Source organism: Solanum verrucosum, unplaced genomic scaffold (assembly GCF_900185275.1).
Source record: "Solanum verrucosum unplaced genomic scaffold, falcon-dt-bn FXZP01000282.1, whole genome shotgun sequence".
In the NCBI taxonomy this organism is placed as follows: domain Eukaryota; kingdom Viridiplantae; phylum Streptophyta; class Magnoliopsida; order Solanales; family Solanaceae; genus Solanum; species Solanum verrucosum.
In genome coordinates, this window is record NW_026020198.1 from 547,761 (window position 1) to 564,594 (window position 16,834).

The window sequence follows — 16,834 nt, forward strand, 5'->3', positions numbered from 1 at the left end:
CCCCTGAGTATTCCTTAAGTTGAGTAAGTTTGAAAAGAGGTAAGTATGTTTCATTTCTATCAAGTTTCAAGCTTATGTTTATGTTTTAGAATTCCTCTTACATGCTCGTACATTTCACGTACTGAGCCATTTGGCCTGCATCTTCTCATGATGCAGACACAGGTATTCATGATCATCAACAGGAGCTTCGTTGATACATCCGAGAGTCCGAGTTAGCTATGGTGAGCCTCCTTGCTTTCAGAGGATTTCATTTACCTTTCAGTTATATCAGTTGTTAGGATGTCGTGGGTCTTGTCCCGACTTCCATCTTTATCAGTTAGAGGCTTCATAGATAGTCAGTATAGTTGAGAAGTCTATATCATTTATTTTTTAAAATGTTTTAAAGACTAAAGTTGCCTTTTTATGGCGAGTTGTATATATTTTATTATACAGAGTTTTCTTTGGACTTAAAGTTTGTATTTAAGTTTTATGAGCTTTTATTTCAGTTTTTAAGCTTTGTATGCTTGAATCATTTTTCCGCTTGTAGTCAGCCAGGATAAGGGTTCGCTTGGGGACCAGCAATGGTCTTCGAGTGCCGGCCACATCCAGGGTGTAGGCTCGGGTTGTGACACATTAATTGAAAAAGAAGTGTCAACAAGAAAATAATAATATATTTATTTAGAAAATGATCATTTTTTACCCATTAAATAACAATAAGGGCATTTTTGGACCAAAGTATTGATGGCAAGAGCATTTTTAGACCAAATTACAAACGGAGGGCTTTTTTGTTCCTTTCGCATAGTTTAAGGGCATTTTTGAACCAAAGTATTGACGGTAAAGACATTCTTGAGCCAAACTATAAACAGGAGGGGCATTTTTGTTCCTTTCACATAGTTTAAGGACATTTTTTTAGCCTTATTAACTTTTGCTTTAACTGGTCTAGGTTATAAATTTATTGAATTAGTGAATTGTCTATTTCCTTAATACAGTGGCGGATCCAAAAATTTCACAAAGAGTGTCTAAGTGTTAAAGCGAACATGCTCTTCTTAAAAAGTGAATTTTTTTTTTGCTATTAGTGAGATTCAAACACATGAACACTTTAAGTTTGTGTGTCTTTACTCTTTCAAGGTTACTGAAATCACTAGGTTACATCATATTGTTATGTTGTCACGGCCCAGACCATCGTGATTGGCACCCACACTAACCCTCTGGTGGAAGAACCACTACTACAACCCAAACCAAGCAACTAAACCATAAACTAAAGCATTTAAGTTACAGAAGCAAGTTAAATAGCTAAAGACTGAAGTTCCCATAAACTTCCAAAAGATCTAACAACTAAACAATGCGGAAAATACACCTAGAACCTGAAAGTCAATGTACCAAAACATCTAAAGTTCAACAAGTCTAAACAAGAAGGGATACAATCTTAACTAATGAACTAATAACTAACTAGAAAGTCTAAGTCTGAAATGTGGATATAGATAGAAAGAAAACTCATGACAGCCCGGAAGAACTGGCTCACCCTTGAATTCGAAAGTGATCATTGATCTTCTAAGCGAGGTATGTCAATAGCCGCCTGAAGATGCCCTATACTCAACAAAGAAAGAGCAAGTGCAATATCAGTACACAAACACAGTGTATTGGTAGGATCACGCAGCTATTCCACTAAGTGCAACATACATAAGCCATTACAACAAATATAATCACATGCATATATCAAACATATACAATATCATCATCATTTAAGAACAACGTATAATTTCACATTTCTCAAGATACACAATTAACATATTGGTCATCTCATGGAACCCAAACCCAAACAGTTAGCAGACCGGAACGTGGTACCCAATCCAATGATTATGACGGAACGTGGCAACCGATCCAAATTAGTGTGTTGGAACGCAACACCCGATCGATTCAACAAGCCACAATCACAATCATAAGTACATTCTCATAATTGTTGACACCCGATTTTGACCCTCCCCAGTATAAATTAACCATCGAGCTTCTCAAATTTTGAATGATATGAAATAATTTATTTTTTATAAAGCTCACAAAGTTTTTTAAAGTTATTTTAAATAGTTTTGTCACTTTTATAAATTTTTAATAATAAATATGTTTTATATAATTAATTACGTATGCAATTTAGTGTATTAGAAATTCATTTAAAAAAAGTTCACCGTTTTTAGCTAAGTATTTTATTTATTTTATTTACTTTAGTTTAAATTATAGTTATAATTTCAAGTTAATTAGTTTGTAATTAAGGTAATTATTTTTTAACCGAATTAACTATTTTATTTCATTAGAATTAAGAAGGTCATTGATTAATTTGTATTAATTCGTTTTATCTCAAGTCTTGCCAATTCATCGTAGTAATACTTCTTCCTTAATGATTGGGAGGTCTCCAAATGTTGACAAATCTAACAACAATAATATAACGAGGGTGGGTCCAATAATTGGACCCTTGTTAATCCAATCAACCCAAGTCCCCAACCCTTTATTGGACCCTTTTTATTCCAATCAACCCAAGTCCCCAACCCCATTCACGTTCCATCCCACTTTACCCATTCTAACTCCTTTTTTGTGTTCAAATTAACCTCCAGCCCATCCTTAGCTCCTGACCCGGCCCAACTCCAACTTCAACAAAAGAAGATGCCCAACGTTAATAATTCCAGAAGCAACAACTCACAAAGGACAGAGCAACCGTTCACAAACGTTGGCTCTTCAAACCGAACAGAGAGATTCACGGCGATAGACGGAAAAGCAAGCAAATTTTGTTCTCTTCTTCCCGTCCCTTTCATTCGCAGTCGCAGTACAGTAGCAGCAACACACGGCTGTCTCATTTCCTCTTTCGGAATAGGACGAAACTTGCAAGAAAAAGGGTGTTTGTCCAAATTTGTAAAAGATTTTCAATTTTGAATTTGGAATGGGCCTTGAACCTGAATTTTTGTCCCTTTTCCCCCCATTTTTCCAAACCCTATTTCGATTCTATAAAATTGTTTTGGTTCACTATTGAGAGGAAAAAGGTTGCAAAAAGAAGGGATTTTTTTGGGTTGGAAATTTTAGAACAAAAAATACACATAATAGTTTAAGCAAAAATAGCTAAATATATATACTAAATACTCCAAGAAAAATAGAGGGAAGATCTAATTTTGGTGTTTGAGTTTAATATCTTTGCCCAAACATTTTGATTCGTTGTTTGTGTTCGAGTCTCGTTGTGGTGGAGGTAGTTGTTTTGCTCGTCCTGTTCCCACTTCGGTGCTCCAAGAAAGGTAATTTCGGTTCCCTCATATTTCTTCACACCGTTCTGTTTTGTTGGGGTTTATATGCATCCAGATTATCGCATTTTGAAGCTGCGTTGTTCACACTTTTGCTTTCCCTTGTATTATGGATATTAGATGAGTGCTCTTCTTGTCTTCTCATTATGCTAATTTTTAAAAAATATTCGAATCGATTCAGTAGTAGTATCACACTTTTAATCGATGATTGAGGATTTCGGGTTGGTTTGAGTTTAATATAGGTCAGTAAGTTAATCGGTTTGAGTTGAGTGTTCATTTGTGATTAACCTTGACGTTGCAAGGCTTAAGATGTTTGTTTCGTTGTCGTTGTTATATCTGTTGACCCGAACCCATTAGCGACTTTTATTGACATGCTTTGTTCCACTTTTATTGTTTTCTCCTCTATTATTTGTCTTGGGTCATCACTTATTATTTACTTTAAATATTTAAAGACCAAAAATCGATCGAAACAGTAGCTCATTTTTGTCTTATAATAGTCACGTAAATTGATCTAGCAGTGATTTTGAGTTTGAGTAATTTTATTTTGTTTAGCTACACTCTGTTTTGCTAGATTTCATGTTGTGAGTAGATTTAAATTTTATTCTCTTTAGTGCTATAGGATGCGGGAATCTTTTCACGTTTCACAGTTAATTTGATGGTGAGAAGATTTTGTTATTTATTTAAAAATATGTGATTCGCCGGTGATCTGAAATTTTAGCTTAGACATGAAAATCCATTGATCTAAATTATGATATGGTTCCCTTCCTTTGCATTTACTAATTTTTGTTGTTTTAATCTTTATCTTTGTAGCTTACGTGGTTGTGGAAGTGCGTAGTGGATCATGCCATTAATTTAAGTTTTGAAAATGTTTGGGCAGTGTTGCATCCTTCTTTGTTTTTTTTATTTATTTATTCTTTTTTTTTATTGATGTTCCTTATGTGTTAATTTAAGAGAAAGATAAAACAGTGCCTTATTGTCTACCCATTTAGTATTGTTAATTAATTATCTCTACAATGTTTATCTGTTATTCATTAAATGTTTATCATGTGTATGTAGTCCTGTCTATTATGCTAAGGTCATATGTTTGCATATTCTTACCGTAATCCTTGGTTAGCCGTAAAAATGTTCATGTTCCCCTCCACTTAAGGAGGTTCTACCTTCTTTAATTAGTCGGGATTATTGGGTGTCAGTCACATGGATAGTTCTAGTTATTTCCTTTATTTGGGATTCCAATATTATGCTATGACGTGGAATTCTATCCTATTCTAATTCATTTTCTTTTGCCTTGTTTATTCGCATGCAAAATATGCCCGAGTTCTTCATGAACTCCTATCTCCTTTCCTTGCATTTCGAGAGAGCCATAAAGGCTCCGAATTCCTTTATCGAGCCAATCGGCCAGCTATAAAAGTCGATGAATAGGTCCCAAAGCTGAAAGAGGCAAAAGATCGAGAAATTAAAAATTTTGGGCCAAAGGCTCACTCTTAATTCAAAAATTTGTATTTTGTTATTTTGGGCCTAAGTCTGCTTAAGTTTATTATTTCGTTAGTGTTTAGGATAGGTGAAAAATTGGGCCTAAGGCCCAAAGAAATGTCTTATATATATTAGACTAGGACAGGTGCAGATGACTCAAATGGGCCAAAGGCCCAAAACGAAAATGAATCCAAATACTGGTCCAGGCGAACATAAATCAGATTTGGGCCCAAATCTATTTCCCTCTTTGTCTTATTACGTTTATTTACTTGTTAATATTTTCCATTAATCTTAAGATCAACAATTCAAATCCCCGAAAGACGTCTATTTCGCTTTAAAACATTAACTAAACCAGTCATCTCTCAACAAGACTTAAAGAAATAATTTTATAAGATGGCTCACTTAGATAATATTTAAATATTTCCCCTCTTCCCCTTTAAAATAGTTCTAACTATTAAATAGTTCAATTTGCAATTTAAGTTAAGTTAAATTATTTTAGCCAAATAATTAATTACCGGATAACCGCGTATTAGCGGGCATTTCGGGTGCTTTCAAACCCTTCCCAAAATGCTAATATGAACCCCGAACTCCTTCGAATATTTTCATTAGATTTCTGTTGTAATCTTCTGAAAAAATAGTTTTCTTAATTTTCTTTTAAAAATTAAGTGGCGACTCTAAACCAGTCCAAATATATATTTTAAATAAAACAATAATCATACAATCAAGTCATGATTCATGGCAATCATCATTCATATACCCTCATTTGCAATTAATGTGATCAATAATGCAACATTCACATACATACATGTATCATAATGAAGCAAGAAAAAACATACATCATGCAATCATAGAATCACAACCATTACCTACCTCGAAACAAGCTTGAAACCTTAAGAAACTTAATTTTTCCCTTTCCGAATTCGTTTCGCTTGTTCTTGGTCTACAAACAATCAATATAATATGGGAATCAATAAACAATTACTAATTACCCGGATTACTAACAATTCTAACAACCCTAGATCATACCCATGATCCCACTATCCAAATTAGGCTTTTTTCACCATAATTTCTAGATCAAAACCCTCCCCCATCGATATCTACCTATTAGATTACGATCTACGGATCAAAAAATGGATTCAGGAAGTTAAAATCTTACCTTTAGCCTTGAAGATAGTGGAAAACTGTCAAAAATTGCCTGGGGTTCGTCTCTTTACTCTCAAAGTCGAAAAGTGCAGAATAAAGACGTTTTGGAATTTATTTTCGACCTAAGTCGCGTCGGACCTGCCACAACGGTCCTCACCCCGCTACAGCAGCCCCGCCCTAGCGGGAAAAAACAGTGAGAAAAATAATAATTTCAAAACCCTCATTTCACAACACACCTTCAACCAACGACGCTCAGAAACTACATGTTCACGCTAAGATCAATTTTGGGAGTTCTACTCACCCGAATTCAATTCCGTAAAGTCGCACGGGTTCCTTAACTACCTATCTATCTAATCATGTGATCAAATTCATAATTAGATCACCTAATTGCTACCAGATTTCCCTAGACCTCACAGACTCCGATTTCGTCCAAATCTGGACTAGATTGGAAAATCTCAAGTTACTATGAAAAAGTTGTCCGACCCAAAAAAAATTTCCGTTGGCTTTTCTATAACGACGGAACCCGGTCGTTACATATGTCAAGGGTGTCCAAAATATATTATTTAGCCACTTTGTTTATCATTTTACTTGTATATACGGTATAATTTTCCGACTTGGACACTCTGACATAAGGGTAGCTGCCACTGCCTTAATGTTTGAATAAGAATGTATTTATCAATTTGAACATTTGACAATGTGACTTTTGAATTGATTAGTCAACTTATAAATAGGGTCGTCATTCACAATTGAAAGAGAAACTTGAAGACATTTGAATAAGATGATCTTCACATTTTATTCTCTATATATATCTCTTGTCTATATTGTTAGTAGTATATTTGTAGCGACCCTAAAAATAGATAGGTGAAACTAGAGCCTAACGTATGAATTTTTAAACTTTAAGCATAAATTGGAAGTAGTCACTTTTGGAAAAAAAAAAAACAGTTCAGAATCTGGAAATTGGCTCAAGTTCAAATCTGGAAATTCTGCCAAGTGGGAAATCAGTGAGTTTTTGGCCAACTTTGAGCAGTCATAACTCCTAGATCAGGATGATCTAGGAGTAGTTCCAGTTATGTTTGGAAAGCCCTTGGAACGATCTTTTCAACGCCACCGAGTTTGCTCAATTCCGAGTTCGTATGAGTGAGTAATGCCCTTTGAAAGTTGGGCAGTTGGCAAGGAGTCCGTCCGGAAATTTAAGGGCATTTTGGTCATTTCACAAATCTTTTCTTTTGAGGTTATATTATTGTGTTAGGCTGATTGTGGATCATTTTATTCTATTTTAAAAGAGTAAGGAAGGGTTCTCTTTGGAACACCATTGAAGGCCAAGGTGAAGTTGGAGCTAGGGTTGAAGGTTTTGAGTGCTTTCTTCTTCAATTTTTCGTGGGTTTCAACTTAGAGGTATGGTGACCCTTGATCCTTGGTGAATCTTTCTTTCAAGGAGTCCAATCAAAAGTGTTTCAAAGAACAAAAAAGTCTTAAATTCTAATCTAAGCATGGGTTCATTGGCAAAACGTTTTCTAAGCCATTATATTGATGAATTAATATTTTTAAGATGATTTTGTATGGAATTCCTTGAAGAACCCATGTTTTCCCTAAATTCCTAATTTTGCTTATGAAGTGGGTCTTTTGCTTATGATTCAAAGTTTATGAAATTGTGTTTGGATTGGATTGTATTAGTGACTCTTATGATTTTCTACATCTATCTATGATGAATTGATGATGTATGGATGAATTGAAAGTTGTGGCCTTATGGGCAAGTTATGATGAATTCTCTTGTGGTAAGTAAAATGGTTGGGACTTGAGTGTTGTTGATTATGGCTTTGGAGGATGGTAAGTTGGCTTAATCTCTTATTATGGATAAAATTGTTCTTGCTTAGTTTGATCCACTTATGGTGGAGGTGTTTAATTATGGAATGTATTATGAACATGGACTTGAAGGCATTATCTGTTGAATTAAAGTGTTATCAAGTTATGAAATGTTATTGTACTATGTAAAGGTATTCTTATGGTTATAAGGTGATCTTGTACAAAGTGTTATTGTATTGTATATTATATACATAAATGAGGCTATATGTAAAGTCCTATATGAAGCTATATGTAAAGTTTTATGTGAAGCTTTATATGTGAAGGTATGATGTGAATGAGTTTTATGTGAAGCTATATGTGAAGGTATGATGTGAATGAGTTTTATGTGATCTTGTGATGATCCTATGTAAAGTGGATAGCATTGTGAGTTAAAGTATGATTTCTCATGATGTATATATGAAATGATATTGGATTATGAAGTATCCTTAAATGAAAATGTTGTGACATGGTTGGTAGACTAAAGTGTCCCTCCTTGTTACTTAAAGTCTTGAATGCATGAATGTGTGAAATGGGCAAAACTAAGAAATGGTGTCCTTTCTATAAATGCTAAAAGAGGAATTCTAGGCTAAGACTTGAATCGGCAAAACTAAGAAATGGTGCCCTTTCATAAGTCTAGCTTTCCTAAGTAAATGTAAAACCATGAAATCGGTAGACCTAATGGTGGTAGCCCTTCTCATGTGTGAAATGATGAACCTTGGACCGGCAGGCTTAAGGCACCCTTAATGAAAAATCGGTAGGCCTAAGGCACCCTTCCAGGGGGATTTAATGAGCTATCCTTATGAACCTTGATTGGCCATAACTAAGAAATGGGGCCTTTCTTGGGAATAGATACTATGAGTTGGTTGAACTAGAAAAGGAACCCTCTCTAGTACATATGTGAATGAAAATACTCTATGGGAAACAAGGCTAGCACCGAGTGGATGTGGTTAGGATGGTGGCCCTACTTGAGTATGAGACTAGGGCACAATGAACATCCTTGGACATCCCCTAAACCATGTGCCTACATGGGTTGATTATTAGTTCTACCTTTGGCAAGTAGAACACCTTCCACGGAGTAGGGTAGACTCCGGATTCCATGCCTAGCTAGTATGGTCTATGTCGGTTATGTCTATTCCCATCATGTGGGATGTGCACTCTAGTTATTGGATAGGTTCTACAACGTGTAGGTAGTAGTATGGGATGCTATCTACACATGGCACAAGTAGGCTTTGAAGATACTAAAGTGAGTTCCCTAAGTCTAACGACTATTATGTGAAAGTCCCCTTATGTGCTTGAATGTCTCCAAAAATGGTTTCTTAAAGAATGTTGGTCTATTGATGTTATGTTGTAAAGGAAATGTCCTTATCTAAGGTAATCTTGAGGAACACTTAAGTGTGCTTGAAGAGGTTGTATGGGCGGTCACTTCTTGTCTTACTCAAGTGTGTCTTAAGGTTATATTAGGTAGAGGTCCTATGGTAATGAAATGGCATGTGTTCCTTTAAAGTTAAGCATGAGTTGTATATGAATATATGTTGAGTATGTATACGGTTGGCTATGGTTTTATATGTGAACATTGAGTTAGTATGTTATATTGTAATGGTAAATTTCCTTATCTATGGTAACCCTTAGGAACACTTAGGTGTATATGAAAAGATTGTATGGGCGGTCACTTCATGTTTCACTTAAGTGTGGCTTTGGGTAACTTGAGATAGAGGTCAAGAAATGATGAAAAGGCTTACTTGTCGATTATGTTCATGTATTGTACATTGGTACTAGTTGAGTATGTCTATTATGTGGGTATTGTCTTATATGTGGATGATGACGTGAAATGTGTCTCTTATAATTGTGATATGAAGGTTTTATCAAAAATGGCATGAAAGCATATATTTCAAATAAAGGTCCTTTTTTTAGCATGTTTTTGCATGGTCATCATACTTAGTACTTAATTGTGCTAATTCCATATTTCTCTATTTTCTACAAGTGTAGGTTCCGGAAAGTAAGTGGGTTCTATAGTAAGCTTGGAACTTGAAGTTCTTCCAAGATCTTGTGGTATGTCCTCATATGTCGAGGACAAGACTTTTCTATTCTAGTTTTATGATAAGGTTCTTGTAATAGACTTAATAGACTTCTTTTGATTGTAAAGGGCCATGTCCCTAGTATGTTTTCACGTTTATGTCTAAGATGGCTAAGAGACTTAGTATTCCGCTTGTGTACTTTTGAATGATGTTTTAAAAGTGACCTGCGAGTCTTATGGGATTTTATTTAAAGAGTTTTTAATTCCGCACTATTTTACATATCTAATGTGATGAATGCTAAGGGCTTGTATGAGACCTCCGAGAGGTCGAATACGCATGTTACGACTTGGGGATGCTCTCGGGTCGTGACAATATTACTTGTGAGTTTATTATTTTAATTCTTTATGATATGTGAAACTTATATTTTAAATTTAAATTTATTTAGAATATGAAAACATTTAATACGTGGCTTTCACAAGGCCACACATTTAAAGATGAATATCTAAAGTTATTAAGTTTCAAATGTGATTATCTAATTGTAATCATTTAAAATTTATTAAATATAAATTTATTAAATGATTCGGGTTATATTAAATTCATGAAGATATTAGTTCAAATAAATATAATGGATTAATATAATTGAGTTAATTATTTAAATTCAATAAATATGTATTTAATTAAAGTTCGCTCCATAAAGTCCATATGTCATGTCACTTAAATTTGATTGGTTGAAGGGAATCATGTTCCAATCACAACTCCTCTATTTTAGAGGTCCTCATAATTCAAAAAAGGGATCAAGTATTCTAACAAGAAGCTAGAGAAAGCTCGGGGATCAAAAGCCGCAAATTTCTCTACAAGCTACAAATTCAAGAATTAAAACATTCAAGTTCAAGAAAGATAAGGATCAAGAACAATCAAGATCAAGACCACCGGATTCAAGATCAAGCTCGAAGCCCTTGAATTCAACTAGAAGTCAAGATCAAGATAAAGTTCAAGTTCAAGTTCATTGAAGATTCAAAAATAAGCTTTGAAGCTCTTGAATCCAAGATCAAGTTCAAGTCAAATTCAAGATCAAGCTCAAGTTCAAGACAAATTCAAGATCAAGCTCAAGATCCCTTGAATATATATGTGAAAAGGCGAATTCAGAGAAATCATAGAGATTGTAACACTCGCACTTTGAAATTAATAAATACGATTGTTGCAATAATTTTCCGTTATTGATTATTGTTTTCTTGAAGAGAATTTTATTGTCTACAAATTCTGGCACGCCCAGTGGGACTTGCATATAGAGAGTAAACTTGCAAAAAAAAATAAAAAAATTATAGTTGTACTAATTAAATGATGACTCCTCTATATTATCGTGGTTGTTGGCATAGAGTTAGCCTATGCTTATTTCCCAAATATAGTCATTGATTCTTTTCCTGCACGTGCACCTGTTAACTTTGGAAAAAATCATGTATGTATCTGTATATCTATCTGGAGAAACTGCCAGAAATTAGGATATAATTAATAGTGCACCCATGAAAAACACAATAATGTCATTGTGTTGTTGGTACAAGTGAGAGGATCCACTAGCGGGACTTGGGTTCGAATCCAGCTAGAGTGAACTTGGGTTCGAACCTAGCTAGAGTGTATATTTCACTGTTTTTATTTTAAGTTTATTTTAAAGCTCGTATTTGAGCTAAAGATAATATTGATGCACTCAAAGTTATAAATCCTAGGTTCGCCTCTAATAGGTTTTTGTTCACTTCCTCATTGGATCTATCTATAACTTACACAATTTTGGCTTATTAAAGTAAATTAAGGATCAAGATATACAATATTCGTAAGAAATTTAAGGGTTATCGTTTTCGAAAATTGTTATTTAATTTATACATAATTTTTATAGGTCGCCAATGTGATATCTAAAGTTATACATGACTAAGTTTAAATAAATTTGTAACGTCACAAATTATTTGAAATAATAAAAAATAAAATAAGTGTTGTGCAATTTAAATGGTGATTGAAAAAATGGATAAATGTCTACTTTAACCTTACAACTCGGTGTTACTATTTTGGGCTCCCGTCCAATGTCGACAAACTCAATTTACCATCAAATTTACACATCTTCTCTCGAATCTCGATCACTTTTGTAGAATATGTGGAAGGTATATATATACACACGTTGGGTTTATAATATTCACTTTCATGCATTACATATACACTACAAAAAAACATAAAAATTCGGTGAATTTGTAAATTTTTCAATAATTTTTTAAAAAGATAACCCCACAAACGTCCCTCGGTAGAAATAAGAATATTAGCGGAGTCTCTCAGTTATATTCAAAAGAATTGATACCACTTGCTATGTCATGTGACAAGAGAAAGGTATTTTTAGGATTGTTAATAGTTCATGGACGAAATTAACAATTTTCTCCAAGTTCATATGTATTTTTAACACTTCTCTCGGCTTTTATTAAGAGCCCCACACTCTTAAAAAGGTTTGAGACAACTTGCTATACCATGTGGTAGATCAAAGTATATTTAAGTTCAATAGTTAAGTAACGGGGTGCTTTTAAGACCGTCGATAGTTAAAAAAAATGAAATTAATTATTCATGCCAAATTTGGAGATATTTGCACCCCTCATTTCTTAAATAATCAACAAACAATTTACATATTATTGTTACCAGTAGGGGTGTGCACGATTTGGAGTCAACTAACCATTTTTATCCCTTTTTAGTTATTGTCTTTTATAATGATTTAGTTTATTTTTTATGTTTGGACTTCTATAATTAATATACTTTTAAGTATTGTGTTTTATTTGCGATTTATATTAGAAAGTATATTAAAGAGATTGAATATTATTATTCTGGTTCGAATTGGGTTACACTTCTTCAAAATCAAAGACCAAAAAACTCAAATCAAACCGAAAAACCAAATGTACACTTTGATTAGAAGAGCTCGCAAAATCTTATATTATCAATGATTACTAGTAAAAGAATAAACCGAATGCACAACCCTACTACCTCGCAAAATCTTATATCATTAATGATTACTAGTAAAAGATAATACTGTATTGCTCAGCATGCATTAATATAATCACAAATGTTAAGAAACATTAAAATCATTCAATCTCCACGATCCAATCCCTTTCATCCTTGATAACACCTCTTTGTATCCCTACTAATCTGGAATAAAACTGCTTGCATGATAGATCTGAGCTTATTTTATACTCAATCCTGCACCAAAAATAATTAAATACTTGTCTGTTGACACAATAAATTATTTAGAAGGAGTGTAAAAGAAGTGGCTATTAAGTAACATTAAACATATTTTTATATTTGATTAAAATATCTTCAGCGTTGACTAATTAAATTTGTATATTGATCAAATGCATTTATTTTCTTAAAATATTTGAATTTACCTTTGGCCTTTGTATGTGATACTTCCAACAGGAGCAACACCAACTGCAGTTCCCGTACAAAATACTTCATCAGCACTAATTAATTCATCAGCTTCAATTAAACGTTCTTCAACCTGTATTGAGTTGGAAACAAAATATATAATTAAAATGTGTTGAAAAGTACTTTTTTAAGCGTTGCATCTGATTTTATAAATAAGCAGTTATGTATATGTTAACGTTATAATGAATTTTTTATTTTATTATTACCGTATATCCAAGATCATGTGCAATGTCCATGATGCTTTTTCTTGTTATTCCTTCAAGAATAGTTCCTTTGGCTATTGGAGTTGAAAGTACATTTCCTTTTACAAGGAAAATATTGCAAGAAGACACTTCTTCAATATATTTCTTATTTACTGCATCAAGATATAGTACATCTGAATATCCATTTGCCTTTGCATTCTTCATAGCTTTTAAAACCTACATTAAAAAAAAAAATCAGTACCTAATTATTCGCACCAAGATTTTTAATAAACCATATATTATAATTAGCAAGTATATATTTATTTAATTACCGGAGCATAGTTAGTAATGCTTTTGACTCCGCCAGCTCCACCACGTGAGGCACGATGTACGTCTTCTTCAACGTACAAGTTCAATGGCGCTGTTCCTTGCTGCAATTGCATGAATATATTATTAATTAATTAATACATAGGAGAGTTAAAAGCCTCCAATATTTATTGAATTTAAATGAGGAACTAACCTTGAAATAATTACCAACAGGGCAGGCATAAACAAGGAAAGTATACTCAGGTGCTGGAGCCAAACCCAAAATAGGACCAGTGCCTATTAAAAGAGGTCTAATGTAAAGTGACCCTTTTCCAGAAGGAGGAATCTGCACATTTAATAACAATCCCTCAATTAAACATTTGATAACTTGTTTGAGACTGAGGCGATTAATCGAAAAATAATTAATTACCCAACGTTTGTTAGCAAGAGCCGTTTGCTTAACAGCATCGACAAATTGATCAGTTGTAGGAGATGGCATGCACATTCTCTCCGCACCAATTTGCATTCTGATCGCGTTCTGTTCAGGACGAAATAGAAATACTCGTCCATCATCTCTTCTATATGCTTTTGTACCTTCAAACAACCCCTGTTTAAACAAAAAAAAATCATTAAATATTTTCGTATGATTTTTTTTTATATATGATAGATTTTCGCCCAAATTTTATTTTTTTGGTTACCTGTCCATAGTTCAACACTCCAGCAGATGGGCTCAAATTGATATTGCCATAACGATTAAGTTGGCCTTTTCTAAATACTCCATCATCAGAGCATTTAGTCATGTACATATAATCAGTTTGCATTAAATTGAATCCAAGATTGTCCCAGTCGATATCAGCCGACTCCTCATCGCTACTGAAATCATCAAATTATTAACAATAATTCAGTTGATTGACTAATAAATTATTATTTTTCAAGTAGCATTTTAAATGATATTGAGTTATTGACGCAATTATTTCAACTATAATTTACCTGTAAATAGCAGGCTGTACAGCCGCCTGAGCCGTATAACACTTTGCTGCAACCTGCAAAATCCAGTAAAAATAAATATTAAAAAAAATCAAAATTATTTTCACTAAAAAGGAAAATTCAATAGTGAGCAGAGGCGAGGAGATTTAACAATGGAGTATTCTATAGTTCTTGCGATCGATAAAATATTTTCGAGATTTATAGATGATAACAAACCTTTGAAGATACAGCTGAAGATTGAAATAATTTGCGAAAACATGCGGCTCCTCGAATCATTTTTGCAAGAAAAAATTAATTAAACCTTAGTATTAGATCTTTGGAGGAAGAAAATAGGGCAGAGAGAAAATTTCTGCGTATCGTAAAGCAACAAATGAATGTGCGAAATTAAAAGGAAAGGCAATGCAAGTTTTGAGGAAGTTTGTTAGTTGTGATTTAGATTTAAAGAGAAACGTATGTTTATATAGAGGATTGGAGAGAACAGAAGGCTTATTATTATAATAGACGTAGCATTATGTCATTCTCCTTTATCTCAGTAGAGATTCAGATTATGTGAACTTTGATCAATATTTTAAAATATATTTTTTTTTTGTTTTTAAATTATAAATTTTAATAATATTGAATTGATTTAATTTAATTTAATTTTAAAAATTAGTCAATTTAACTTTTGGAAACAAAAAGTGTTATTCTATTCATTTTTAATTTGTTGTGTGGTTTTAGTTTTAATTTTAGTTTTTTGTAATTTTAACTATGTTATCTAGGAAGTTTGAATTAACGAATAATCCAAAATAATAGTATTATTTTTTTTGTAAAAAGACTGATAAAAAAATAAAATCAATCGAATATATAAATTAAAACGGATCGACCAAGGAAACAATAAAAATAATACTTCCATAATATAAGAGAGATCCAGTCCTACTACCACGCCTCCAAATCCTCTCTATTTTACTATAGACTACGTTCTTTTTTCTTTTTCTTTTTTTTTATTTTGAACTTTAAAAGTTGACCCAAAATATCAGCTTTAAATGTTGAATATACCATACCGTCTTTTAATAGTCTTTTTTATTGAAAAGGAGAGGAGATATTGTAATTAAAATATTCAACTACATTTACATGAAATTATGATTAAGTAATTTATTAAGATTATAAAAATATAATTAGTATATGTGTTGGTAGTAGGTAAAAAATATTTGGTGAAAAGTAAGTTCCACACAAGTTGAAAATAACAGCACTTTTATAATTAAGAAATATACTTAATTAAGCATAATTTGACGGAGTTAAAGTTAATTAAAAAAAAGTACATATTATACTCTCTTTATTTCATATTACTAAATCTTTTTAAATTTCTTTCAATGTTCAAATTAGATCATTAAATTGTTCTAAGATGAAAGTTAGCATATCGTATTCTAATTTGAATTATGTTATAATATAAAGAAAAGGAATATCTTGTCATAACTCTTTATTAAGATACCATGTACACACCTTGCCTAACTTCCCACCGTGGTATGCGGTTTAGCTCCTCCTAGCGTGGTATGCATGCAAATATATAATAGAAAATTAATTTAAACTATTATTCATTTTAAATATATTAATTATAAAGATATTAAAATTATTACTCATTTCTTTTGGGATAATATTAGTAGAAAATAAACTATGTAAATGCCCTTTTTGTAATTTGCTGGTTAATACCATTTTTTCTCTCAACTGAATTCGCCAAATAAAAACTACTCCTCTCGATTTTTTAGAAAGCTATTTTAAAATTATTGCCGCTAAAGATCATTTTTTGTATAGTGAAATATATTATATTTGAGTTGGTTTGTTAAAATAATAGAAAGCGGCCTACTTTCACACTCACATAGATAAAATATGTCAAGGGTACTCCTATAATGTGATACCCTACTCATACGAAGTACAAACTTTCTTTAAGAGTTTCAAAGACTCAACCTCCGCAAATCATTATAGGACAAATGCATTCACATCATGAGATTGAATAAGATTAATATTAATGCATTTCCACAACAAGTTATCATATGTTCCGTTTTTTCCATTGATCAGGTTATAGGATCTGTAATCCCCATGTTAGGTTTCCTCATATATGACTCATAATTTTACTAGTTTTAATTTCATTCTCCTCGATGTGCTTCAGAGCCTTTATCTTGCTTTGGCCTTAGTTTATAAATTTGCAAGATTA

At 32.8% G+C, this 16,834-nt stretch overlaps 1 protein-coding gene across 1 annotated transcript; it reads right to left on the bottom strand.

The window, feature by feature from the left end:
• Window positions 1-12,813: 12,813 nt before the first annotated feature.
• On the bottom strand, window positions 12,814-15,066 carry LOC125829943 (branched-chain-amino-acid aminotransferase 2, chloroplastic-like). The gene is made up of 9 exons (XM_049509156.1): window positions 14,863-15,066; window positions 14,650-14,702; window positions 14,358-14,532; window positions 14,090-14,266; window positions 13,874-14,005; window positions 13,686-13,784; window positions 13,378-13,590; window positions 13,132-13,244; window positions 12,814-12,946 (listed from the first exon to the last, which is right to left on the bottom strand). Exons 1-9 carry the CDS (start codon window positions 14,920-14,922, stop codon window positions 12,832-12,834), a joined length of 1,137 nt encoding a protein of 378 aa, XP_049365113.1. The 5' UTR covers window positions 14,923-15,066; the 3' UTR covers window positions 12,814-12,831.
• Between the last annotated feature and the right edge of the window lie 1,768 nt (window positions 15,067-16,834).

What these genes read in the sequence shown, in the direction of transcription:
- LOC125829943 (XM_049509156.1), bottom strand. Translation starts at nt 14,922, where the DNA reads ATGATTCGAGGAGCCGCATGTTTTCGCAAATTATTTCAATCTTCAGCT. An exon ending in CACATGATCTTGGATATACG is followed by an intron (nt 13,245 to 13,377) that starts GTAATAATAAAA and finishes AACTCAATACAG; the next exon opens with GTTGAAGAACGTTTAATTGA. An exon ending in ATCACATACAAAGGCCAAAG is followed by an intron (nt 12,947 to 13,131) that starts GTAAATTCAAAT and finishes TTTTTGGTGCAG; the next exon opens with GATTGAGTATAAAATAAGCT.